Raw genomic sequence first — 27,725 nt, 5'->3', positions numbered from 1 at the left:
ACGTCTCAACACACATTCCTGCCTCACCCCAAGAAGGGGGCACGTTTTTTCTATCACCCCTCTGGATCTGGCCTCAAGCCCACAGCAAGGCCTCAGGAAGGAGGCTTCAGGAGCCACGAAGATTTCCAACCAGCCTTGGAACTGCCTGGTTTAGTGCTGCCTGCTCAGGTGCTCTCTTTGGGGACCCACACACAGACTTTCGTCTCACACCACGTCAGACTCAGAGATGCAGGAGGACCCAGCTTGCTCATGGTTCTGTCACACCTTCCTGACACGTGGCACCAGACACACAGCACCCTTTGCTCCGGGGGGCTGCTCCCACCCTCAGTGCAGGTGGGAGCCACGCACAGGGAATGCCGGAAGGTGCACAGCAGGGAGTCCAGAGCCTGCCCCTATGAAAGCTGGGCGATGCCACCCAGGCAGAGCTCAGAGCCAGCCTGCCCTGAGGCAGGGCTTGGCACAGCACCGCAGGGGACAGAAAGCTGTCACCTCCACACTGCAAGCTCCCAAGGGCAGCTCGAGGTGGGGATCTCTGCTCTGGCTCTGTGCAGGGGACAGAAAGCTGTCACCTCCACGCTGCAAGCTCCCAAGGGCAGCTCGAGGTGGGGATCTCTGCTCTGGCTCTGTGCACCCAGCCCAGCACACCCTGGCCCCAGCTGCTCCCAGGCTCCTCACAAACACAAGCCCCTGGTGCTCTACACAAGACATTGGACAAACAGCAGCACAAACAAGATCAAAAGCCTCTTACACACCACACCATAAGGCTGCTGAAGAATTAACTCCAGCCTTTTCATTCTCATCTGTATATATCTCAGTAAAATATATAATATATAGCTCTATAGGACTGATTGTAATATATTACAGCCTAGAATTACTCCTGTCTTTTCCCTACTTCAATCATATTTATGCATCCAACTTTGCATACAGAAGTTATTGCCTTGAATTTGTAATTGAAATTCACAGAATAAAGCTTAAATAGTTTTCACAGAGACTCATTATATTAGTGTTTTACATAAAAAGGATAAAAGTTACCAAATGAGAAAGCAGCCATTTCAGAAACTATAAATAATTCTATTTTAAAAAATCCTAGAAAAGTTATGAGAAAACCATAAATATCTTTACCCTCTATAGTAGCTGCTGTAGAACTAGAAGAAACCTGTAACACTCTGTAGCTAACTCTGCTTCAGTTCAAAGATGAATCATATAAAACAGCATCTCTAGAGAAATGCCCGGCCAAAGGAAACACAAAGGGATTGAAAAAATAAATCTGAGGAAATTAAAAAAGTAGATTATTTTTTTTATTATTTCAAAACAATTTCTACAAACTTTATATAAACATTAGGCTATTTTCTTTAAAATTTTGTTATAAAAAAATCCTACAAGCAACCCTTAAAAAAAGGTAAGAGACTGAAGGCAAGGAAAGGGTGTTGCCATAGCCAAACACAACTGGCAGTCCTGATTTCAAGGACTAATGACCCTTGCCTGGGGCCAACAGGAAGAGACAGAAGTCTCCTGGGGAAGACATTCCCATAGGCCCTTTATGGCATTCAGGGATATTGAGCCCTTGTGGGCCTTTTACTCCCTGATAAGGCAACTTTATCTGTAGTGTAAGAGATTCATAAATAGTTCTCCACAAAAATGCTTCACATCAACAGCCTGCTGCAAGACATCTAGTAGCAAGATTTATAAAAAAAAGCCATCTTCTATAGAAGCAGCCAATCCCAGCACGGCACGCTGGATGCAAACACATGGTGTTTGCTTCCATACAGTCTGGTTTGTGTTTATATACCCTCTATAAAACCAAGCAGAAAATTTGGCATCTTTATTCTTTTTTACACTAACTTAGAAAAAAAAATACACTGAGGTTATTTTTCAGACTCTTTGTATTTCATTGGGCCCTTGTTAGCTGAGCGGGATGGGAAGGGTCACGAAGGAAGTTTGTTTTTTCTCAAAGTCACTTTGAAATTCAATCCAAAAAATAAAAAAGCATTTGTTCAGCACATCTCATCTGAGGGCACAGTGTTTCAGTACAGTCTGCTTGTCCCTTGATGGGCACAAGGTGCTGCTGAGCTTTAGGCATAGAACTCGTTTGTGGGGGCTTTCTTGTAGATGGGTTTCTTCCCCAGGTCGTAACTGCCCTCGTCCTTTTTCTTCATGCGATAGACCAGGAGCAGGATCAGGAAGATGGCAAACAGGAGACCCACTGCTCCTCCTGCGATGAGAGCTGGGGAGGAAAGAGACTGCAGTAAGTCTTGGGCAACTCCAAACCACCACTGCTTCAAGAGCAGCAGCGCCCAGAGTCGTGTCCATGCGCCTGTCACTGCATGTGCTGGCACTTTCAGCAACAGCAGATGTTACTGGGAAAGGCCAGGATTGCTTCCAGTCCAAGCACAGAATAATCACATGTTCCACATTAACCAGTTTGAGCTAGTCTTCCACTTTAGTCCAAAAAAGAAATGTTGACAAAAGATGTGCTCCCTATATAGAGACAAAACAAAGAAAAACCCACCCAAAAAAGCCCCACCACAACCCACAGGAAAGAGGTACAGCTCCAGTCTGAATGCTTTGTTAACAACCTGTGTGAGCACACCCTGGGGACTCTGTATTTCAATTCATCAACATCCAATTACCAACACCACTTCCCTCAAAAAAAAAAAAAAAAATCAGAAAACCTCAACAACCAAAACCCACAAACCTGCAAAAAACCACTAAGATTTCCTCTCTCCTCACACCAAGCATGGCCACAAGGCTTCACTAAAGTTTATTCCTTGTTGTGACACTATTGTGTGCACTAAATCAGCTTCTTTGCTAAATGGTTTTGCAATCCACTCTTCCAATCTCTTCTCTGACTGGGAGGATGGCTGCAGATCAGGACAAGGGGCTTGGGTTTATACTTGGGCCATCAGGCCAAGTGCTTGAAGCAGTAATATGCTGGGGACAGACCTGTCCCACATGTTAGGGGAAGGCAGTCACTTGGCTTTGCTCTGGACATTGGTACTCAGATTCCTACAGCTGACCATGTGTTGGAATCCCTCAAGGGATTACTTGGCTCCTGGCAAAACTCAGAAAAGGCAGAACTTGGGCAGAGGTTGGAAGGAAAATGCCTGTGTTTGAAATGGAAGTCTGAGATGTCACTGCTCTATGGCCAGAGTCACCTCTTGCTGAGGCACTATCTGGGTGCAGGGCAGCTGCCACTTGAGTCAAGCCAACAGTCAGCTGGCAGGCTCAAAACCAAGCTGTTTATCCCAGCAAAGACAGCAGCAGGCTCTGCTGTTAAGGACTGGGAGGCAGAAGCCACCCTGCTACAGGCAGCCACAGAGGTAAAGCAGCTCATTCCCCAGTCAGCAGGGAGCTGCTCCCCAGAGAAACAGGGAACAACAGAAGCCATTTTGATTTTCAGTATTAATGATTTACCAGTTCAAGGTGGAGTATTACCTGTAAGGACTTCTGTTCTTTCAAAGATGCTGCTGTTGGCTGTGCTTGCCATGGAGATCTTGTTGGACAGGTTCTCTTCGACAGGTCCAGCTTTGTCTGGAATGATTTCATTGTCCACCATTGTGTTTTTCTTCTCACCTTCTATCTTTCTCCCAGTATCTCCAGGGATATAGTTGTCAGATATCTACAGAACACAGACAAACCACACCCATCAGCAAGCAGCACCCAGCCTACGACAGCTGAAACCAGGAGGGTGTGCAGGGAATAGAAGTTTGCTCAGTGCATTACGAGTACACTGTGCCTGCTCATGCAGGTGGATTTGTCTTTATGCAGGGGGGAGGGTGTTCAGAAAGCTTCACAGATGGACCAGAGGAGCTACATGCTGTTTAAAGACACTGGGCAATACCTACCACAGGGGTGTCCATGGTGGTCAGATACAAGCCGTCTTCAGAGTCTGGGTAGTCTGCAGAAGGGGCAAAAAAAAAAAAAAAAACTCTCAAGATTTTTGTCTCATTCCATGCTGTTTTTACAGGATTCAGACACTTCCTGCAATATCTGCACATACTAGGACTCTTGTCCTCTACAGTTCCCTCTTATCTACTAGTACTATTTATCACTGAATGACCTGGATTGCACAAGACCAGGAGATGCAATCTTGAAAGCAACACCTCTCCACTGGGAGGGATCTTCAGCTGGACCCATTGGCCCTGCAGAGCAGGTCTGCCACAGCTTATAAGGTAATGCCAATGGAGGGCACTGCTCCCACCACCCATCCCTAAAGGATCCTGCAGCAACCCTCCAGATCTGCCCAAACATGTCAGCCACCGATTGCAGCATTTGTTCTTTTACTTTTAGGGATCAAATGTTCACATAAAGGGACACAGAGCTACAGAAACTGGTTTGGGCAGGGAGCTTTGCATGTCACAGAGAGTTCACTTGAACACCAGCTAGTTCTTTACCTTGTTTGGCCTCAACTGAGACATTAACTTTAAGCCTTTTAACACTGCCTCAACAACAGATTATTTTTTTTTAAGTTTCTCAGCAGTTCTTTGGAGTTCAACAGGAAAAAGATCGAGCCAGCACAAGGCCTTTTCATTTGCAGCAAGACAAGCTTGGCTGGACTCCATCTGTCCTCCCTGAGTGATTCAACATCACAGCACCACTACTTTCACTGTTCTCATCTGAGTGACTACGAGTCACAGTTTTCATCTCCACCTTACACTGTGATTCCTCTGGAGCTCTGGCTGTGACTTAGCCCATCACTCACGGGCTGGTGCTGAAAGAAATTTCACAGCAACAGCTGAGGGAGATCCACTTCCCCACTTACCTCCTGACCCAGATGTCTCATCTATATCTAAGCCATCAGTGGTTAAGTCAGGCCTGAATTCACCAATGTCTTCATCGTCTGGCAAGTCCCCAGAGGCAGGGTAGTCAAGCCATCCAGCATCCATGGTTTCAGTTTCTCTCACCTGTAAATGAGGGTGGAAACATGTTAAATATGAAACAACTCTCCAGACGCATTTCACAGAAGGTTCAGAGCCTGAGCACATCACTTCCACCAGAAAAATATTAAATGCTGAACTTCCTCTCCACCAAAAGCATTATGTTTATCAGCTGAATTTCCCTAGAATTTCTCAGAACAGAAGTGAGAGCCAGGCTGGGAGGGGAATTTCCTGAGGGCTACAGACTGAAAAGGTTCACCCAGACACACAGGGTGAAAATATCACAACAGGATCTTGGTCAGGAGTTTGTGGCAAAGCATTTGGAAAAGCAGTACCTTCAGCTTGTGATAAGGGAGAGTTTGGAAGGACTTGTAATTCCCAGGAAAAAAAGCCTGATGGGTGTAGGCCAGTTTTTTGCACAGCCCCAAAGCTTCATACCAAAGCAATTCCTCACGCTTTATACTGAGAACAAGCCTACTTTATCACCCAAGGGTTAAAAGCTGGTCTGTCAGTTCAGCTGAACTGCAGTGCAATACAGGCTGAGTTCAAGAGCACTCCTATCAATAATGACTTGCCTGAAGGAAGAGCTTCCCCTGCATCACCTTCTTTAAAAGCATGTAAACAAACAAACCCATAAAATATCGCCAGGATCCAAAGGCCCAAGGAGTGCAGTTACAGCAGGAAAGCTGGAGAGCCTCCCAGCTATCAGCTGTTTGGCCACAATGGCAATTTACACAGCGGAGCTCATTTGCACTTGGACCTTCAAGGAGCCACAAGCCCAAATCTCCTGCCCTCACCAAAGTTATGCAACTTCCCAGAACTATTTCTCCTCACCCCACAGCCCTGGGGCCAGGCCGGTGAGGGTACCACAGGTATGAGCTTTGGGGTTGCTCAACACCACCCCACAGCCTCTAGATGCTTCCAGAGCCATGAAATCATCACCACGGAGGGGGACTCAGCCCCTTCCCCCGAGGCAAGGGGCACAATGCAGATGGACAGCTCCCTTAGCTGGGGGCTAAGCTGACAACATTCTTCCCTGCTGTCCTCACAGGACAACTGGGAAGTCTTGACAAAGGTTTTGTCTAGCCAGAAGAGCATTCCACAGTCCTGCACATCTGGGGGTTTTTCTCAGTACAACATCTCCAGGCTACAGCCTCACTGGGGTGAGGAGGATCAGAGACTGCTGGGGACACCTGGAGCTGGATGGCAGCACCACGGAGCCCTGAGCAGCTGGGGTCAGCCCCCTGCTCACCTGGCCAGGTGTGGCCCATCCCACAGCCCAGGTGATGAATTACATCCGCTATTGATCCCTAACCAAGGCAAACAACCAGCCACAAGCCATGTGTCAGCTTCCTCTGCCCACAGCCCCAGCCCTGCCTCCAGCCCCATGCCCCTGCCCACTGGCACACGGGGCTGGCCACAAACAAGGACAAGATGTTTCTCAGTTTGACCAGGAGCAGTGGCACTGGATGTGCTTTTCCTTGCTTACTGAGGCATTTTTGGTTTCCCCAGCAACCCCGCTACAGGACAAGCAGATGAACAGCCCAGAGGGCATGAAGTGCTGAGGCCAGTTCTCCCCTCAGACCCTCTCTCCGTGCTATGCCAAGCCTGGCACTAGATGCTGGGAAGGGGGCTGGGAGGAAAGTCAGCTTGGAAGGAATCCTCTCCCAGCCTGGAATCAGGCATTCCTAACATTACGGATCACTTGCTCCAAGGCAAATTCATTTCAAGATATGTGAAACCCAGCCACAGCCAGCCCTGCAATGGAAACTGCTTGCCAGCATGCAGTAGCTGTTCCCAGGGCAGCTTCTGGCCATTTCATGGAGGGGGAGGAAGAACCCAGTTCCTGAGGCTGGGGAGCACGTTTGCTGCAGATCCAAAAAGCCCTGCACCAGGCAGGGATTGATGCTGGCAAGTGCTGTGCTGAGCCACACCCAGTGCCAGCTCACCCTGTACTTCACCATGAGTCACAGCCAGTGATGTCCAAGCAAGGGCAGCTCGAGAAAACCCAGGTTTAAGCCCTGGGGTGGCTGGAGAGCCCACTGGCCTTATCAGATCAGCCCAGCCACCAGCTGAGTGGTGGCACACAGCCACAGTGGTTAGTGCACGCTGTGCAACACACCAGGGCCGGCTATCAAAAAACCCTATTTAAATCAGGACAGACAGTGTTTACCAGCAGGGCACATAACAAGGAAATTACTGACTCACAAGCATAAATAAGATTATATGGGAGCGTTCCCTGAACTCATTCTTCATCATCCTCTTGAGCAAGGATGGGGAAGTTCCTGGAGGCCGCAAGAACTTCTCAAACCACACAGGAAACTTTTCTTGTGGGCAGTGGCCTCACATTACAGGTTCATCTGACAGGGAACTCAGAGGGCTGCTGGGCACCTGCACAATTACTCTCCAGGTTTAAAGGCATGTACTTCTAGGAAGCAGCCCTGCCTGGGAGCTGGGGCACGGGCAGGCTGGGAAGGGTTAACACTGGAGTGCAGTGCTCACAGGGCAGGTCTGGAGCAGGCACATTCCTCACACACATACCTGTGAGAGGGCACACGGGCACCTTCACAGGGCTCACCAGCAACAGCTCTGGGGCTTCCCAAGTGCCACATAAAGAGCTCCCTGGAGAATTGTTTTAAAAAGTACATCCCTTTCCAAGGGCACACAGCTCTGCTGCCTGGCAGAGAGGCACCACAGAAGGTGCCTGTACTTCCTCTGGGCTTGCAGGCTGCAGCCAAGAGGGAAAAGCTCTGAGATGGCCACAAGAGGATGGTCAGCCCTTGCCAAGTCACCCCTGGCCACATCCAGCTTAACACCTTCTGCAGCTGCCAGCTGGAGAAGGGCACCAGCGCTGCTCCGAGCCTGCCTTCCACCACCTGCTGTCCTGCACTGGAGCCAGACCAGGACTGCCTGGGACAGCCTGGGCAGCTGCACAGCCCCACCTCAGCCTGGCAGCTGAGCTGGAGTCCTGCAGTTAATATATGCTCCTCTCCAGGAGGGGTCTGCACAGGAATCAACCTTTCCTGCAGGAGTACAGTTCAGGGATTTCTTCCTCATGTTAAGCAGCTTTATCCCCAGTAAGCACAAAGGGAGATTAAACAGCATGCTGGGGAGCAGCAGCTTTTCCTGCTTGCCAGTGGCAAATATAAATAAGTAAGAGTTTATTCCCTGCCAGACAACCAGCATGTCAGGCACGTGAACTGCGAGTGCCGTTCCTGGAAAAGCTGGGCACAGAGGCCTTATGTTTTGAGACAAGCTGCACTGCTGGATGAAGCCAGACACTCTTTGCTCAGTGGAGGCACAGGAACAGCAGCCCTGGGACCCCAGGCAGCCCTGCTGTGCTCCATCCCTAACCCATCCCACTCCATTTCATGCTCCTGGGGTTTTCCCTCACAGCCCCAGAACACCACTCACCTCTTCTCAAAGCAAGATCAACTATTCATCAAGGCAGCAAGCAAAGTTTCTGTGCAATGTGTCAACTTCCCCAGCCACTGGCAAGTTCTGGGAAATAACAAACCCAGGCAGCTCACCTGCCCCAGCCCACATGTCCTCACCAGAGCCCTTCCAAACCCTTTCAGAAAAACCCAAATGGTGTTTTGGGGCAGAGACAAAGTTTTCCAAACATGGAACTGGTTTTTACAGCTGTCCCTTGCCTCTGATCAAACACAGAGTTCATTAAAAGCTCCTTTGAAGGGTCACGGGCAGCAAGGTGCAAAGGGAGTCAGACCTGCAGGGACTGGGGCATTCAGTGTACAGAGCCCTTTATCAAGTTTACAATTTTGGCATGGAGACCCAGCGCTTGCTCCTGGGCTCCCTCCCCAGCACTGTGTACATAAACCTGGGAGTAAACAGGAACAAGGTGAAAGTCAACCTTTCCTAGACAAAGGCACATGGAGCTGGGCCAGCCTGGGGGGTGGCAGAAGAGGGCAGAGGCACAGAGTGTTAACCCTGTGTGGCCTGCAGGGACAGCCAGCTGTAAGCTGTTCCCAGGGCTCCCAGGCTCTGCACTCGGGGCCCGGGTACAGATCACCTCATTTCACTGCAGCAATACACAAAATATCCTCCCCAGCCCCTGTGCTGTCACAGGCAGGTGTCACCTCACACCACCACAACACACAGCTGTCACATAACCAGGAAGGGCTCCTGAGCAGCTGCAAGGATGCAGAGCTCTGTAAACCACAGAGCCAAGAGCGGGGATTTCCATACAGTTCCCTTGCACACAGCTCTTGCAGGAGCCCACAAACCAGGAAGGTTTTAAAGCTCACACCAAGCATGTGAAAGAGCAGGGTTAGGAGTGAGCTCTCCCCTTGATGCCCCAACAGCCCCCCAAGAGCAGAGGAGCCACTGGAAACAGGGCAGCTCAAATCAGGGTGAAACAGCCCAACAGAGCTGATCTCCACAGGAGGGAGGTGTGCAGTGACAACAGCCAAAGACTACTCTATCTTTCCCATCCGAATAAGCATTAAAAAACCTTATTAGAAGTGACATGAGCTTTCAGCAGAGGCAGTTCCTTCCAGATAAGTGCAGGAAGGGTCTTGTATTACCCCACAAAATACCCTTCACTCCTTTCTCTCATTCCATGCTTCAGCTCCATGTAAGGGAGAAGAAAATAAATACACAGAAGTCATTTCAGTCCCGAGAGCAAAGCAAATATCAACATTTCAACTGAAGTCACACCTAGCTCCCTTAACACAGCAGCCACAGTAAAATAATTTTAAAAAAATCCACTCGTGCCAGCTCCTTGTGACTACGCCTGGAGGTATCATTTTACCACCCGTTCCTGGTCAGTTTGTCCCACACAACTTGCAGCACACACGGCCTGCACTGTCCTTTGTGCCAAGGGACAAAAGTTAAGCAGCTCCCATCCAGGCATATGTTTGCATTTAGTTGCATGACAGGATCACCTGAGGCTGCCAGACATAGTTAAATACTACCTTTGCTCCACACTTCCCAAGCAGTCCTAGAGCAGGGCCACAGCCAGCCTTGCCCATCTCCCCTGACAGCCACTGTGCAGCACTCACCACAGTGACCCAGAAAGGCAAATCCATGACACTGAGGAAAGGTGAAATCACAGTGGAGTACAGCCCAGGGCTGGCAGGCAGCTCCAGTACCCACAGCACTTACTGCACAGCCTGTGACTCTTACCAAAGAGGGGAAAAAAATTTTTTAATTGTCCTCAGTAGGAAAAAAAAAGGGTTTTGCTTAATAAGACAGCAAAAGCAGGCAGGCTGGGGAACTGCTCAGCTGGCTAGAGCATCACTTGTTCCAGGCGAGCTCAGGGAAGCCTGCCCAAGCAGGTCTGCATCTCCCAGTGTGCTCACCCTCAGCCCACGTGCACAAGGCACATCCAGCCCTGTCCCACTCCCCCCTCGGCCAGTCCCTGGGTGATTCTTTAAGCCGTGTGGCCACAAGCAGCTCTCTGGGGTTCATGTGGCAGCAGAGCCATAATCCCCGTGACAGTGACGCCGTAATCCCAGGCTCTGCAGGACCACTCTGTCCCCTGCAGCAGGGCTGGATCCTCCCAGGCCCTGCCTGCCCAAAATAGGCTTCCTTGCACTTACGAAGTCAAACCTCAGCTACCTTTGAGCCGCTGTGCTCCTGCTGACACGCAGCCTGCTCCCTCCAGCCCGCACCAAACACGGGCCACGCTGCAGGAGCAGGAGGACAGAGATTAAAAATGAATGAACTCTTGTTTAACTGCTTTTGCCTGATTATCAGCCAAGAGCAAAGCCATAAAGATCGAGTCCTTTGCCAGACAGGCACATGCTGGGATATGTTTACTGCCATGGTGGCAGAATAGCTGCTCTAAACACTCAATTTCCAGCTCCACACTCAATCCCCAGCTCCACACCCTGGGAAAGAGATGACCACTCCCCACTCCAGCTCATGGAGATAAAGCTCAGCAGGCAGTTGCAGATGGCTGTCTTCATCACTTGCCCTGAAGCGAATGAAGAAAGTTTGGAGGAAAAGTACAGGAGGAAAAAGCAGGAGCTCTCATGTGACTCAAAAGGAAAACAATTCTGACAGACATGTCACGCCCCTGAAGGGTTCTCCTGGTCACAGGCCATGATACACACCTAGTTCATAAAGACATTATTTTTTTTTATGGTATTTACAAACCTAATCATAAGCAGTTGATATGCTTCACTGTCCAGAGCTCAGCTCAGAAGATGGAAAATTTCTGTTCAAGCTTAAAAAAGGAATTCACAGTTTTTCCAGCTCACAACTCACTCTGAGTTGCCCTAGTCTATAATAAATGTTTCTACTGCATCCTTGTCTGTGGAAGAAAAAATGGATATAAATGCCCCAGCAAAACAGCTTTTCCATCAAGGATGATTTTTCATGCTGACACTTCAAACTTGAGATATTTCACGTGTCACACTTCCCCCACATGCCAGGAAGAAGCCTGCCCTCACTGCCCTTTCCTAGAATACAGCTACACCCCAATGCTTCCCCGAACACGCACACAAGCAGAATTTCCACTTGGCAACAAATCTGTGACGTGCACTTTTGGGATCTTTCTGCTCCCTCACACCAGAGCGTTAGCAGAATTAAGCCAGGCAGACACCCAACTTCAAAGAGTGCCCTTCCTATCGGGCTCACCGTGCAGCTAATCTCAGCTTGTTTGTACAGTCAAGATTCCCAGCGCTGCGCCCTACAAATGCCTCCCCTCCCACGATCCATTTTAATCTAATCAGAAGTAGTAGCCCAAAGATTTAGGCTTAGCCCAGGCCGCTGAGCTCTGCCAGCACTGTTCTGCTATTTCAAGCCCTGCTCTGCTGGCAGAGGTGGCAGCGAAGAACGGCAGCAGGGGAAGTTATCGGCACAAAAGCACTCGAGACAGCGGAGTGCTGCTGCTACGCTATCAGCCATACCCGTGTGAGCATTTATACAAACAAACATTTCAACAGCAGGGATTTTCCTGGCTAGCTGCAGCACCACGGGCTGGGTTTTCACTGCATGGGGCTTGGTGGGGGTTTTTTGGTTTGTTTCTTCACAAAGACATTGCCTACTTCTGGCTTGGCTTGGGCCCAGAAAGCAGCAGACACAGCACGTGCTATTCGGGATAATACAGCTGTACTTCAGGAAACCTGTCACTTCCAGAAGCATTTTCCTCCCTCTGAGGGCTCTGAACTCCCACAGTCAGGCTCCTTCCCCTCTCTGAGCATAGGGTGAGCAACCAGCAGCAGTTTTCCAGCCCTCCCTGACCACATCTGTGCACGCACAGAGCCAGGACAGAGGGACCCAGCCGTTGTTTTGGTCACTCCTTCCCTGGTGCTGCAGAGCCGCGCTCGGCTGGACGAGCGAGTCTGAGCAACCAACGCGCAGGACCAGCTCCTCGTACTCGGCCTCAGGAAATTTGGAATTAGCGCCAAGAACAGCCCGCACATAAACAGTCTCCTGCAAGATCCTGGCTCCAGACTCTGCTCCACTGCACACTGAGGAATTGCAATAAATATTTACCTCGCTGGGGAACAGAATCTTCCAAGCAAAAGCTCCTGACATCACTAAGGGCTGTATTTTCATTTGGAGGAGAGTAGGAGCTTCTCTGTTTTTAAAGCAGCTTCTGCCACCCTGCTAGCAGCTTCTGCCACCCTCCCAGCACCACAGCAGTCAGGATCTGCCCCTCCACCTATGGGTCTCACTCCTCTCCAGGCCAGCACAGCAGCACACCTGGTGCCTTCCTTCCACCCATACTCATCTCCGTCACTCTGCCTTCTGCACAGAGATTTCTGGCTACTGTGCTGTGCAGGTCATTTCAGAGCAAGTCCAAGCACTTTCACAGCCATTAATACACATCACCATTGCTTTTCACTGCTCTAGTTTGACTGTAGCAGCAGCTAAAGGGCAGGAGGCAGGGTTAGCCTCACAACAAGGTAAACGGGGCAAGGCCACAGCTCTTTGTATTTAAGTTGGACAGCAGCACAGTTTCAGAGGAACCTTTTTCCCTTCAGCAGCTAAGGCAGAGCAACATCAAGAGAGAAATCCTTCCCATGGAAGGCTTTGCTTTCCCTCACAGAGCAGGATTTGTTTAAGCAAGAAGCAGCCGTGGTTTTGGTTGACATAAGACCAGCTGCTTGGGTAACAGTGCTATGGGTCTTCCCAGTCTCCTTCCTGCCCCAAGGAGTGTCTCCCTGAGATTTTAATTAACTGCTTTGATTTTTAAGTTATCCCAATAATTTGTCTAACAACAGCCTCTTGGCATTTCACAAGCAGAGTCTCAGCCTCAAAGGATTTAAGGCTAAAACTGACAAGAGTGCATACTTCCACCAAAAATAAAGACTTTTACAAGAAGCACACTTTTCAAGTCAGCCAGCCTTCAGAAACTGAGAGGGACACAGCTATGTATTGCATGCTTTCCCCTCCTACGCTGACATTTTCTTCAAATTCAGAATTAAGTATTTAACCCCCTCTTTTGAGACTTTATGCTCCTTTAGCTTGCTTTGAATGCTTTCAGTCATTTCAGATAACACTGCTGCTTTCCTGTCTCCCATGCAGCTCTTGTTTCCAACAGTGTCTGCCTGAAAGTGAAGGAACCATGGCACTGCCAGAGCAAGTTACAGCTCCTCATGACAGGGCCATTTTCTGATCTGTCCGTGCCAACAGCAACTCAGCTGCTGGCAGCAGTCACATGGCAGAGCCCGACAGCTTTTCTGCCCACCAAAGCCACAACCAGATTAAACAGGAGGCAGCAGCTCGGTGCCAAGGGCAGCACAGACTGGGTGCCAAGCAGCAGCACCAGTTTTGCCTGTCACCCCTTTTCTAGCCCCAGAAGAAGAGATCCACCTCCTCCTCCGAAGTCTGAGTCACTGCTTTGGGTAAGGGGCCAGGGCCGTTACTCAGAGGGTGACAGCAGTGTCCCCGGGAGCTGGGATGCCAAGCCAAGTGCCAGAAACCTGAGTCAGAGCATGACTGCTGCAAGTCAGGGCAGCAGAGCTGGTCCTCTGGCCAGCAGCATTTACTAGACAAATATCCAGGCACAGGCTTAAATACAAAAAAAGTAAGTCTGAACTAACCTAGCAGCACAGCCCTAACTCATTACTGTAGGGTCTTTTACAGCCCCTCGGAGCAGAGGCTTAGTACAAGTGAAACTCTTTAACTAGGCTGCCTCGTCTATTCAGAGCCACCAAGCCCAGTCTCATCACAAGAGTCTCATTCTAGTGCAAATCATTTGAATCCTTAATCTCAAGCATTTGCATTCCAGCGAGTCTCAAACAAACAGCCACACATGCTCCTCAGCAGCAGCCCGGAGGTCAGGCGTGTGCAGGGCTTGTCCCCTCGGTTTTGTAGTGCTCCAACTGCACCAGCTTCTCGTTTGAGGCTGCAAAAGCAGCACAGCCCGGCTGTTGTTACAGGGCATAAAGGAACAGGATGTACTGAGCAGAGGGGGAGAATGCAGCTGCAAGACCTAACAGCAGGCTCAAGAGGATAAATGTGAACTCAAGAGCTAGGAAGTGTTTTGAAGGATGGATGCTGAGTTTAGTCTGGCCAAACTGATAGCTGGGGAGCTCTGCAGGATCACAGAGCCACGATAACTTCATCAAGTAATCTTACAAGTCAACCCAAGTAATTTACATGGCAGACTGTGGAACCACAGCTACCACGCCACCCTTACAGGTACAGATACTATCACTAATCAAAAAAAAAAAAAAAGCTTTAAACCTAAGTCCATCAATCCATCCATTTGAGGAAAAACAACTTACACACAAAATACAACACAGCCTAGTGGTAACTTACAGTCAAGGGCATTCAAGCAGACAGGATATTTCTAAGAGAGCATTTACCAGCACCAGGAGTCAAAAGGGAAGGAAAAGTAGCTGTGCTGAAGCCTGCATGCTGAGCAGCAAGCCAGTGTGCCCCAGTCCCCCATCATCAATTGGAAAGTCAGGTTAGCAGCTTCCAGCTTGTGGTGGAAGTGGGACATGCACATTTTGAAAAGGCAGTATGACATTACAGGAGAATCATGGCAAGGTCACATTAGGCTCTAGTTCAGGCATTTAAGAGCAAATGGCCTCCCCAAGCCATTCAAACAGCTCAAGGCAATAGTACAGCCATTAACAGAGGCTTGGAAGGGAAGGAAGAGGGGAAGACACATAGGAAAAGCATGTTCCCTGTTGCTGGACTGAAGCAGGCCTTTGCAGGATCTCAAAGTGCTGACACCCTGGGAGAGAGCAGCCAGAGGGGTAGGAAAGAGAGCAATCAGGTTGGCTAACAGCCTTTACTTCCCAGGGTGAATGAGCCTCTGGTATCACAACTCTGAGAAGTACCAAGTCCAGCCCCAATTCGCCTCTTGTGTAAGATATGCGGGAAAGCTCTGCAGCACAGGAAAGCACTCTCCAGCATGGGAGCTGGCAGCACTTGGGACAGATGAGAGCTGGGCAGCAGTGCTGTTTCCCTGCCTGTGCCCCAAGTGCTGCAGGGTGCCTGTTCCTACCCATGGGAATCTCCACATCCAAGGTGCTCAGCTGTGGAGGGACTGAGCAGCCTGCATGGTCCCACCCCACCCCAGGGGCTACACATGCAGGTCAAGAAAGTACAAGGTGCTAAAGGAGTTGTTTTTTTCCTACACATTACAGTCATTTCATCCCAACAACTATAGGTTTGACTTCCAGAAGGCAGGAGCTCCTTCCCCTTAATGGCTAAGGGACATTGCTTCAGACACTGTCATTTTGCTGCTCTGTGTTTTAGGAGACTGAAGCAAAGCAGATATTTGCTCCAAATGTGAACATGACAAGTAAAGGTAAAACAAAGTAAAACATGCAGATAGCAATGTCTTGATTTGATTGGGAGGGACAGATGAGAAACTGGGCAAAGAGCAGAAAGAACAGGCCTCGGGGATCAATGGCAGCAGGACAAGCCAAACCGGTTTTAACATTAATAATGCTGCACTACTTTCCAAACACAGCTATCATCAACAAGACACCAGCTTTGCCAATCAGGAGGCCTCTGAGCATGATTGCTTTAAACCAGCAAACAGAGCCCACAGACAGCACGAAGCCTCCCCCACCTCTCCCTAAGCAGTCCTCTGCCAGCAGCTTCTGGGTTGGATTTGTGTTCCTCTGTACTGCTGAGGACACACAAACACGATGTGGTGCTGCACGAAGACTTTTTCTGCAGAGTTCAAGGCACAAAAGCAGGACAAGCCTGCAGCCCACTAGCACTGCTATAGCCCTGCTGGGCTCTGGGCACTCGGCCCTTCTGCAGCCCAGACAGACTGAGCAGAGCCCAAGTCTGCAGCACAGGGAACACCCTCACCACGGGGGAATACCCCCTGCTTCCCTCCCGTGCTGCCAGGGGCACTGCTGGAGGCTAAACGCACAGGGAAAGCTCAGCCACTCTGCCCAAGCAAGGCAGACCTCACGTCCTTTGTTAACTCCACCGATCCCACATCTTGGATGCATTGGCGGCTTTCTGTCCATCCCCCCAAGTATCTTCTGCAGGAAGCCCATTCTGGCACAGCACAGAGGGGAGCATCCTGCCCACACATGCTCTGCTTTCCAAGGCACTCAAGCGGAGAGGGCTGGGGACCACCTGGTGACACCAGGCACCAGCTCCAGCCCCCGGCCCCTGGGGAAGAAGGGAAGAAGGCAATGTTCTCACACAAAGCTGCGGGGCTGTTGTAACACAACCCACCCACCCACAGCCGGAGCTCCAACGTCACACTGAGGCACTTCAGTAACATTCCCCACCCTCTTACACATCCAGGATTGCTTCACACGGAGAAATCCCATTTACACCAGAAAGCTGCTCAAGGGGAAAAGAGCCAAGGCACTTTTGTTTGTACAGGCTTGGGGAAATATTCGAGCACCAAAGCACTCTCAACATCCATGCTCTTACATAAGCACAAGAAATACAATCCCCATCTTGTTAAGAAACAGCTACCTGTCTTCACCCTGCCCGCACAGAAAAACCAAGAGCCACATGCTGTGCAGCCCTGCACGTTTTGGCAGTGCTATTTAAAAAAAAAAAAATATATGGGAGGAGTGCCAGCAGAACTCTCCCAAACCGTGTGTCATCCTTGTCTCCTCCCCTGTAACCCAAACAATTTGTTTGGATTAGGCTTTATAGTTGGCCAGTATTACTTCTCAAGTATACACTCAATCTTAGGTAGCTTAAAAGACACGGATAAATATTCCACGTAAGTTCTATATAAGTATTTACAGACCACATCTGTGCAGTTTGTTGTCTTTGCAGAAACCCGATGCTTGCAGACCAGTCCAGTCCCCAAGCACACCAAGATGCATTTCATACCAAACATGGTCAGTGCAACTTCCAGATGCTGTCTGCCCCAAAGGTTTGCCCTACTAGTTTGGGCCAGTTCCCAAACGACCGATTCACGTGCTTAATGGCAGAGATAAACACACCAGATTAGAGTAAAGTGGATTTGGGCTGCTTGGCTTTAGAGTAGCTGACAATTACTACAGATGCTCTCTGTGGGAGATTCCTGCTCCACAATCAGCAACCCCCCTCAGCCCTGTGTCCCTACTAGAAAGCAGCAGAGCCTTATCAGTTCTGATCGGCCCACCCAGCCTTCAGTCCAAAACAAACCAATGTGGATGATTAAACCCACTTTGGGAATCCCTGATCTCCTGCAGTTACCTTAATCTCAGCAGCTCTTTCACACTAACGGAGGAATCTGCCCTGATTGCACTATCAGCAAGATGGTCACACAGAAAAACAAACAAACAGCAGGGAAGCCAGAATCCCCAGACCTCTGCCTCACCACGAAGACCCCACATGTGCCAGCTTGAAGAACATCCAAATGTCTCAATTCATTGTATGTTTAAGAGCTTTTTAAACCCTCCACGGTAATGCATCCCTTTTCAGTCCCATGTGGACGCGAGGGAGGTTTGATAGACACAGAAAGACACCAGGTACCAGCACAACCAAACTCGGGCAAGGCTGGAAAGCCTACCCAGGTACTGTAACGCCTCCAACCCACCCCACACGCACAAGAAAAAAATAATTAAAGGACTTTCACGACAAGAAGTTGAAGATTAAAACTGTAGTGGAGAGCAGCTCGTATCCACCAGGTAGCCGGGTCCCGGCAGCGCTGTGAGCCCTGAGCATGGCAGAGCGGGATACGTGAGGAGCGGCACAGCCGCGGGGACACGGGGCACCGGGCACGGCCGGGCCGGCGCGACGCTGCCTTGGCATCGGCCGGAGGAAGCAGCGTCCGGGCCAAGGGAACCGGAGGAAGAACGGGAACGGCCCTATGGCCGCCTGCCCACTTCGCCCACCCTTCCCTTTCCCCGGAGAAGGCGATCAGCGGGGGCAGACCGCCCGGGGGGCAGCGGTGGCGCCGGCTCTGGGGCTGCTAGCGAGCGGGGCCCGAGACCCGCAGGTCACCCAGCCCCCGGGCATCGGGTGCCCTTCGCAGCCGGGGCAGACCCTCCCCTTTCCCCCTGCCCCGCGGGGCCCGGCGGCACTCACCGACTCGGCGGCGGCGGCTCGCAGGAGGAGGCCGAGCAGCAGCGCGGCGCGCAGGGGGACGCGGGGCAGCGGCATGGCTGGGCTGTGCCGGGACACACGGAGCGACGAGCGGCGGGTCCGACCGGAGCGGGCTCTGGCCGTGCCCTGCCGCCGCCACCGCCCTTATAGGGCCGGCTGAGCGCACGGGGCGGAGCCGCTGCCCCCGCCCCGCCTCGCCGGGAATGCCCCGGAGCCAGCAGCGGCGGTGCGAACTGCCCCCGCCGATACCGGGGGTACGAGCTGTCCCCCACGGACACCGGGGGACACTGATGGTCCAGCCACGGCGGGGGGACACGGAGGAACCCGGACCCGCAACCCGCTGGGCATGGCCGGGACTCCCGCACTGCCGGCTGCCACCGTCACTGCGTTATGGGGAGAAATGAGAAAGGGAAAGGGGAGAAAGGGAGAGGAAAAGGGACGGAAGGGGGGGAAAGGTAGGGAGAAAGAGGTCAGGAGAAAACGAAAGGAGGAAAAAGATGGGAAAGGGGAGGGAGAAGTGAAAATGGGGAGGGAAAGCGAAAGGGGGGGAAGAAGTGAAAACGGAGGGGAAAGGAAAAAAGGGAAGGGAAAGCGGGGGTAAGAAAGAGAAAAAGAGAAAGTGGGGGGAGCGGGCACCCAGCATCCGCTTTTGCAGCATTCCACAAGTGACGGTGTCACATTTACAGAAAACCCTGTCCCTGGCAGCGTGTCGCCGCCGCGGTCATCCGGCGGCTGTTGCATCACTCGGGGATGGAACACGAAACCGCTCCCTCATTCTTCTAAGTAAGCGGCAAGAGCAAAAACCCACACTGATAAAGAAGGCGGAAAAACCCAGCAGCACAGTTTAACTATTTCCGTTTCTCTTCTCACATTAGTAAATTTTCCTGACCATAAGAATTTGATTGGCAGTATCTACTTCGGCCCCTTAACCCGAGGGGCACCTGAAACAGCATAACACTACAGCCCTATGATCATGCTGCAACCACATCAACTTTTCACTTGGGTTTCCAGCAGGTTTTCTCTAGTTTGTAGAGAATAAAATATTTTCTTAACAGGGAAGCAATGCATAGCATAGCATATGTGCCATGATCCCACCTGCCAGGTATGCATGCCAGCTCCTCTCTGGTCTGGTTCTCAGCCTCCTCCAGCACTAAAACACTACCTGGGAGAACTTGTAGCCTTCTCCCTGTCCCACCTCCAACCAAAAAGATCCCTAAGGTGAAGCAGCTTTTCCAACTGCCTGTTCTTTGGGAATAAACAGCTGCAGAGGGTGTGAGCTGAGATCCAGACGTGTCCTCAGTGTTTGCTAGGACTGTGCCTAGGCACATGATCATTGGCAGGAGGGATCCGTGCTGAGCTGGCTGTGGAGCCTGGTAGCGTAATATGAAGAGACAAGGAGCACTGCTCAGGGCTTAAAAAAGTAGCTAAAATCTGAAGACAGCACACATGTGGGTAATGGTAGGAGCCAGCCTGGAACACGCTGTGGGGGAGTTTGCTGACCTGCTCTGCTCAGGACAGCCATGTGTCACTAACCCTTCAGTTCACCTCAGCACCCAAGGCCACGAGGGAGGGATTTGTGCTGGGTTACTACCCTTCCTTATTACCCTCACTTCGTCACAGAGAGGAACTGATAAAAATCACTACTGGTGCAGCCAGGGAGCCCAGCTCCCATAAATGTTCAGCTCTGGACACTCGGCAGAGGAGGGGAGCAGTAGATGGTGAGGAACAAGAGCACACAGATTGGGTCAAATGTGCAAAGAGTGGTCCATACCATGGCATCTGCCAGACAGGAGACAGCCTCAGCAGCACAAGGTGGCCAGAAGTACTCCATGCCCCTGAACCCTCTAAATGCCACCTGTATTTGTGTGCATGTGGCCATGACCTCTCTACACGTCCTTCCAGGTAATGCAGCCACCACAAAGAAGCTTTCAAAACCAGCTTTCTGTATTGTGGCTACAAATACTGCTCACTCACCTGTTAACTTCCTCTCCAAACAAGCACAATATGCCGAGCTCCTGGCAATCATACCCCTCAACACATACCTCTTCCACCAAAAAAAACCCTTGCGTGGCACAGGACAGTGTTTTCCCTCCCAGGGAAGTTCTGCTGTGATAGGATGGAGAGGAGTCAGTCTGCCTGGCCTGGGGACCACACACGTTGTCCATCCATCTCACATCTGCATGCACAATCCTTCATGCAAACTGATCTTGGGCTCCTGGAAACAGAAGAGAAAATTAAACCAAACCCTAATGTACTTTTCAACCTTGAGAACAAATTCGTGTAACTTTACTGATGACATTTTTAAAGTGCATTGTGTAGATCCACCTCCCTTCCTCACACACACAGAAACGTTCTGTGACTGCATCTCAAGAGAATAAGAGGAAATGCAGTCATAAAAATCATATGATTCTAAACTCATGGCCATAAAACAGCTGCCTTCATTTTGCCCTTCAAGTGTTTCCTTTCAAGACGCTGACACTCTCCTCTCTGGAATAATGCAGAAAATCCGTGGGTATGTGACACTCTGAGAGAGCAACAGGACAAATGGGCCCAGAGAGCAAAAATGCACCACTGAAATCTCCTTTCCTGAAACTTCACCACAAGGGAGAGAAGCAGAAGCAAAATAAAATGCATGTTGAGAAACACATTTGTTCTGGGCAATGAATTCTCACATTCCAGGTGTGTCAGTTGCATTCTTAACATAAAAAATACAGTTGGCAGAGAAATAACACAGGCGGGCCACCATTGCTCCTAACATAGTGCTCAACTGTGAAGGATTACCTAACACTCATGTTGAAAATCAAAATAAACAGCTGTCAGTTACCAACACAACACAAACTTGCTGGAAGTGGAATGGAGTGTCCAAATGCAACACATTTGGAGGGTGAAAGGACTTGCACTTTTACATGGCACATCAAGAAATGTCTAGATAATCTTGAGAAGACCATACACAAGGCCCTTTAAACAACTTGATCATAAATTCTGTTGTACTAATCAGGAAGAGATTCTCCAGCCAAGCTCAGCACAGTTCCTACAGGCAAATTTTTAAAAAGAGCTTAGAGCAGGATTCTCAAGCAAAAAGAAACCTTAAGTAGAGTTTTTAAAAATCCCAACTTCCAAAGTCCATTCAGTACACTGAACTCCTTAGAAAAACACGCCTGGACACCATGTGGGTGGAGGAAGAGGAGTGACTAAAAACTCTCATCCCATGGTTTGAGCCACTTAATGTCGAATTATTCTGGAAATGTGTGCTCTTAGCCTTGCTATCCCTTTAGAAAAGGTGACCTTAGCACAACTTCTACCTTCCAGTCAAGAGGGAAATGAACCCCAGCAAAGGTCATTCAGACAGCACCACCCTTTGTACACCAGCTGGTAAAATACAGACCACCTAAATAAACAGCTTCCTGTTTTAGGCAGTGATTCCTGCCTAAAATAAACAGTACCCTCCTAGACAGCTATTTTTTGTGTAAGGAATCTGTGGCTAAATAGGGTATTCTTTTCCTACACTCCTGATAAAGAAGTGACCACAATAGTTTCATGTGATCTGGGTACACCCTCAAGTCATCAGCTGCGTCCTGGGCGTATCACTTCTCCTTCCACCTGCTCTCTTCACAACACGCAGGTGGCACACACTGAACAGTCACTGGTTAAAAAGGACATTCTAACCAGAAGTCAGGCAAGCAGCACCCACTGTGGCACCCTAGAAATCATGGTCTTTGTGTTTCGACATCCTTTTCCTCTTTAACACGCTTCCTCCACAGCTGTCTCCAACTTTTTGTTTAAACAAAAGAGGAAGAAAAGAGAAATTAAGAAGGCTGTTTAATTCCCCAATACTGTTTGTTTTCCAGGTCCACTTTAAACCTTATTACACAGAGCAGGAGTGGGGGGCAAGGCGCCCCATGGGGAGAACACCCTCTTTTCCAGGAGAAGGACACAGTCCCCTATGCTGGAGCAGCCTGGAGAGGAGACAGAGCCAAATCAGGAGCAGGAACAAACAAACATGACCATGAAAGATGCTGTCACAAAGTCAGACAGGAAACAAGTTCACAAACTGGGCTGCTGTTGAGTCACAGCACAAATGTCTTTGTGCCACAACCCTCCCCGTGTCCATATGGGTGCTCTGCCTGTCCAGGGCAGGAGGGAGCCTCAAATCACACCTCGGGCTCCGCTGCTGCTGTGGCTACTCCATACCTTCAGTCACAAGGGCAGGGAGGAGCCTCAAATTCCAAAGCAATTCAAGTCAACACCTCCCAAAACACCGGCTTGTATCGTGTGACAGTGTGGACTTTTGGATAAGTCAGATATTTGGCTGTGGAAAGATACCCAGCAACGATACCTCCCTTACACTAGCTTGGAGTTTCAGTCAGCTTTGAACTGACAAAATTTTTGCTGGCAAAGGAAAGTTAGTCCTATGGGGGACTATAAAAGAAAAAGGTAAGTGAGCATTAATATCTAAGTGATGGCTTGCCTGTCTCTGAGAGCCAAACACAGCAGATTTCAGGAAAGGAAACCAATTTCTACCAACAGAGGAAATGTCAAGGCTCACAATTTATGCTCAGCAACGTGTCGGCAGCAGACAGCACTGACAAGGCTGGGATTTTCCCCTGTTCATTTCTGCACTGGCTGAGGCTGGAGCTTCTGCAAAAATAAATTCTCCAAAGGCCTAAGTGAGAACTCAGCTATAGTGGCCCACGTCCACCAGACATGTGCCTCTGCCTTGCACAATCTTTCCTAGGAGATGGTCCGGGAACAGGGAACAAAATGTGTCAAACCTGGCTCAGCACAGAAATTCACAGAATGAGGAAAGGAAAACATACAGCAGAGCTGCATAGGGAACTTCCCATAAGAGGCATGGAAAAAACGTCATGAGAGCCTGTCAGAGATCATAATCTGTGTTCCCATAGCCAGCATATTCCACACCCACGACTGGTGTGAGCCTACCACCTCCCTCAGAACCTGGATTCCCCTTTTTATTCCTTCTCCTCTCTTCTCTTTTCCAGGTGAAAACACTCGACCGAAACAGCCCGGGGGTGCCTCCTCTCCTTTTTCCAGCAAAGATTTTATCTCCAAAATGCTCCGTTGTCCCACACAACCTTGGGGATTTTGCTATTAAGTCAGTGACAATTCTTATACCTGAAGCCAAGCAAGCAGGATGGCTCACAACAAGCCCCAGCAGCCAGGATCTGATCACAGAAAGGGTACAGTGAGCATGAGGGTGTCTGGCTCCTGGCCATTTCATAAGGCTAAATAGAAGAAATCAGCATGTATCAGAAGAAACCTCCCAAAAGAAGCCAACCCAGCCCTGTAACAGAAAGGTGCTGCCAGGGCACACCAGGACTCAGAACAACATCCCGGTACCCGACAGCCTAGAGCTGAAATGAGCACAGCTGGGCAGCAGCTGCCAGGAGCCTCGGCACCTACAGGAACTGGCCTGGAAATGAAAGGAATTACCGGGGACAATAATTTCTTGTATGGTTGGTATTTGTGTCTTTAGCAAGGGCTGCTCGGCCAAGTTACTGAACACACTGACACCAGTGCAGACGGGCAGGGGCAGCGGCTGGGGAAGCCTCATCTCCAAAATCCTCTGTTGTCCCACAAAACCTCGGGAATGTCACTGTTCACACCGCGACAATTCCCATACGTGAAGCCAAGCAAACACCGCGGCTCGCTGAGGCCACCAGACCGAGCCGATCACAGCGGGGACGGGGAGCACGAGGGACTCTGCCTCTTTCAGCAACTTTTATCCAAGTTACCGAAGGCGCCGACCCGGGGCAGGGGACAGGGCTGGGGACGCCCTTGGCAGGCAGGTGTGGGAGGGCTGGTGCTGGACACCGGGCACACCGGGCACACCGGGCAGCCGGGCCGGAGCTGGGAGTCGGGGGCAGCGAGCGGGGTCGGGATCGAGCGGGATCGGGACGGCGGGCGGGGGTCAGGATGGGGATAAGCGGGGTCGGGATCCAGCGGGGTCAGGATCGGGATCTAGCGGGGTCAGGATCGGGATCGAGCGGGGGTCGGGATCGGGATCGGGATCCAGCGGGGTCAGGATCGGGATCCAGAGGGGTCGGGATCGGGATCCAGCGGGCTCGGAGCCGCGGGCGGGGCTCGGGCCAGCAGCGGGTCCTCCGCCCCGCCAGGAGTCGCTCTGGCGCGGCGGCGGCGGCACTTCCGTCGCGGGCGGCGGGCGGGCGATGGCGGCGCAGTTCCGCAGCTACGTGTGGGACCCCGCGCTGATCGTGGCGCAGATGGTGCTGCTGCAGGCGGGATACTACAGCTCGCTCGGGCTCTGGCTCGCCCTCCTCGGCACCCTGGGCAGCACCGGGCCCTCCCTCCAACAGGTGTTCAGCGACGAGGTGAGGGCGCGGCCCGGGAAGCCGCCGTGGGCACAGGCCCCTGGAGCGGGGGGATTTGCTGGGGCTCTCCTGAGGGAGACAGAGCCCGCTGCCGTGTGGGCATTCCCGGTGGTAGGGACAGCCCCCGCCCTGGGAGCCCCCCGGAGTGCTGCCCCGTGTAGCAGCCCCCCAGTGCTGACCTGCTGTCTTGTGTAGGTGCCCCAGTGTGGAGGTAAAGCCGTCCCTCTGAACAGGTGGTACCCGGGCTAAGACAGCACTTCGGTGCGTGGGGGGAGGACAGTCACCTTGTACAGATGGTGGCCCTGTGGAGAGGGAACACCTCGCTCTGTAGGTGATACCCCCTTATAGAGATACCCTTTATAGGTACTCCCGGTATAAAGACAGCTCCCCTGCCCCTAGGAATAGCCCCACTGTGCACGCACATCCTCCACCCCCAGGTTAGGCGGTTCCCCTCAGCACAGAACCAGACCTTTCCCTTTCCCGTAGGTGCCCCCAGACAGACAGACAGACATGTCCAGCTCCTCCTGTAGATCCTGATCCATGCAGGGCTGTGCCACGGGAGACTCGGGCTGCGATTTGTGCCGCGGGTTCCTACTAATAGTCCCATGTAGATTTTAGGCTTCTCAACCCCGCCGGGGAGGCTCTCCATGATGGCTTTCATCCTCAATGCACTCACCTGGTAAGTCTGCAGCTAGCTGGAGCACCTGCATCTTGTCCTTTCGTACCATTAAGCTGTAAAAGAATTCAGTGTGGTGTACTGCCTCTCTCCAAACATCTCCCAAAATCCCTGTGCCTTCTTAAGCATGTCTGCTGAGGGCAGTGGGGAACTGCTGACTCTTGGGTTTCTAGAACCTGGAAAAGTCTTCACTGCCTCAGTTTCCCAGCTGGGAATGAGATTTGCTTTTGCGGGAGATTTTACTAAAAGTTAGTATTAATGGATCTCAGCAAACACTGATCTATAAACACTAATGTATTAGGAGATAGTCTATAAATTCCTGCCTGTTCTCTGCATTGAAATCTAATTTTCCTGCCATCATGTAATTAAAAAGCTGTAAGCCTGCAAGTCTTGCTGCAGCAGCCAGGAGAGAGGTCAGAAACAACCCATTCTTAAAATATTTGAAGAAGTTTTAAACCCACTGCATAATCAGCACTGACAACTGCTGATAGCTCTTGCTGCAGCACCTTTTCCAAAGGCCTGGTGGAGCTCACTGATCCCTTGCCTTTCCTTTGCAGTGCCCTGGGCTTGCTGTACTTCATCCGCCGAGGGAAGCAGTGCCTGGATTTCACCGTCACCGTTCACTTCTTCCACCTCCTGGGCTGCTGGATCTACAACTCGCGCTTCCCCTCGACGCTGACGTGGTGGCTGGTGCACATCGTGTGCACGGCGCTGATGGCGGCCATCGGGGAGTACCTGTGCATGAGAATAGAGCTCCGGGAGATCCCCCTCAACTCCGCCCCCAAATCCAACGTATAGACAGACTGCCTCTGGCAACCACATGCTGCGTTTGGTCATTGTTCCCAGCACAATGCATCCAATGCCTCAGAATCATCCCTCGAGAAGCACAGCAGGTCTGTTTAGACTTTATGATTTTTTTTTTTTTGGACCTCGGTGACTGCATGAGTGTGAGCGTCTCCTCTGGCATCGGCTGACAGCGGGGGAGGAGCAGATGTTTATTTTGTTAACACAAAGTATTAATATGACTGGATGGAGAGTGTGCCCTAAAACTCTTCGCTCACGAGACTGTTAAAAGCCAGGTAGCAAAACTTGGTGTGTGAGGAGCATTTGGAATTGAACTGTGTGGGAGTGCCCTGAATGGGTAACACAATGGTCAGCTCTTCTTGCTGGAGCTGGCACGGTGAGCAGTGGGGCTGGGAGCTGCTGCTTCCAATCTGTCACTTCTTTGGGCTTTGCCTGGGAAAGAGTCAAGGAAGTGAATGTGAGGAAGTCAAGGAAGTGAGTCAAGGATGGGGAGAAAGAAAATAGTTATACTTACCTGAATCACCAGCTGAGACACTAAATAATAACCTGTAACGTTAGATGGGTTTGTTTGCTGTTTCCATGTTTGATACACAGAGGTGACAGACAGCAGTTTGCTGAAGAAATCTTTTGTAATAATAAAAATATAATGTTGCTGTGAGTGTTATGGCTCTCCTGGGAAGGTGAGCACTTCAAGAAATACCAGAGTGTCTGTATCATGGCAACAGAAGGATGCAGCCAGAGAACACTTGGCTGTGAGGTGCCCACTGTCTGGGGCACATAAAATTTCCTACAATAAACATTTCATACCTCTGCTCTGAAAGGAAGGCATCATTGAGTGCTGTCTTGGGAAGTCAGCTGGCATAACCCCACTTCAGAGGGAGTGTCAGCAGTCCAGGATCTCCACATGTCCAACCTGAGCCTGGAGCTGCCCTGGGGAAACCTGCAAAAGTGTCCTGGAGCCATGATGCTCTCCCCCCTTGGATGGGCTTTCCCATCAGGCTTCAGCGGTCCAGCAACAGGTCTTGCCTGGTAGAGGTGATGTTAAGTAAGAGACTGTTGTTATTTCTTGAATATTTAGAGGTCCTTCAAATAAACTTCACCAGGCAGGTACATTCCCTTACTGCTGAGGGTCCAGAGCTGGGTAATTCCTCCAGATCCAACAGCCCAAGCAAGCAGCCCCACATCCTGCCTGGTTTCCACTGAGGGATGGCCATGTTGTGCAACCCCAAACAAGGGCAAAGCCATGTCTAGAGACAGATTTTTCTCCCATGCAGCATCTTGCTGCAGTAACTTCCCTTTGTATTTTAGTATTGTAAGTTTTAATTTGCATAAATCGTTTGCTAATTCAGTTTGTTGAAAAGTGGTAGGATGATGTGAGACTGATAAACTCTCTGAAGCTGCTCTTTTGAGTTCTGTTACGGGGCAGCTGAGCTGTATTTCAATCCCTGCTCTCCCACTCAGACACTGTAAATGAGGGCAGGATGACATCCTGCTGCTTTACATACTCAGCAGGTCTGCAAAGGAGGATTTCTGTCTAAACAAGTGTAACCTGCACTTTTTAATTTA

At 50.6% G+C, this 27,725-nt stretch overlaps 2 protein-coding genes across 5 annotated transcripts; one reads left to right on the top strand and one right to left on the bottom strand.

Annotated features, from left to right (window-relative positions):
* Nucleotides 1-1,284: 1,284 nt before the first annotated feature.
* On the bottom strand, nucleotides 1,285-18,465 carry SDC4 (syndecan 4). 2 transcript variants are annotated; one of them, XM_041478700.1, is made up of 5 exons: nucleotides 18,312-18,465; nucleotides 4,763-4,904; nucleotides 3,846-3,898; nucleotides 3,436-3,619; nucleotides 1,285-2,224 (listed from the first exon to the last, which is right to left on the bottom strand). In XM_041478700.1, exons 1-5 carry the CDS (start codon nucleotides 18,384-18,386, stop codon nucleotides 2,073-2,075), a joined length of 606 nt encoding a protein of 201 aa, XP_041334634.1. In that variant the 5' UTR covers nucleotides 18,387-18,465; the 3' UTR covers nucleotides 1,285-2,072. The 2 variants fall into 2 exon arrangements, with proteins under 2 accessions (XP_041334634.1, XP_041334633.1); XM_041478699.1 differs by lacking the exon at nucleotides 18,312-18,465 and having other exon boundaries at nucleotides 4,763-5,000.
* A 4,827-nt stretch (nucleotides 18,466-23,292) lies between these two features.
* Nucleotides 23,293-26,979, top strand: SYS1 (SYS1 golgi trafficking protein). Of its 3 annotated transcripts, none has more exons than XM_041478650.1 (3): nucleotides 23,293-24,132; nucleotides 25,291-25,358; nucleotides 25,913-26,979. In XM_041478650.1, exons 1-3 carry the CDS (start codon nucleotides 23,938-23,940, stop codon nucleotides 26,151-26,153), a joined length of 504 nt encoding a protein of 167 aa, XP_041334584.1. In that variant the 5' UTR covers nucleotides 23,293-23,937; the 3' UTR covers nucleotides 26,154-26,979. The 3 variants fall into 3 exon arrangements, with proteins under 3 accessions (XP_041334584.1, XP_041334583.1, XP_041334585.1); XM_041478651.1 differs by lacking the exon at nucleotides 23,293-24,132 and adding an exon at nucleotides 24,377-24,679; XM_041478649.1 differs by lacking the exons at nucleotides 23,293-24,132; nucleotides 25,291-25,358 and adding an exon at nucleotides 24,371-24,679.
* The last annotated feature ends 746 nt before the right edge of the window (nucleotides 26,980-27,725 follow it).

The sequence above is a fragment of the Pyrgilauda ruficollis genome, unplaced genomic scaffold (assembly GCF_017590135.1).
Source record: "Pyrgilauda ruficollis isolate IOZ18807 unplaced genomic scaffold, ASM1759013v1 scaffold46, whole genome shotgun sequence".
Taxonomy (NCBI): Eukaryota; Metazoa; Chordata; class Aves; order Passeriformes; family Passeridae; genus Pyrgilauda; species Pyrgilauda ruficollis.
Note: the sequence above shows the minus strand (reverse complement) of the source record. Positions and strands in the feature narration are given on the sequence as shown.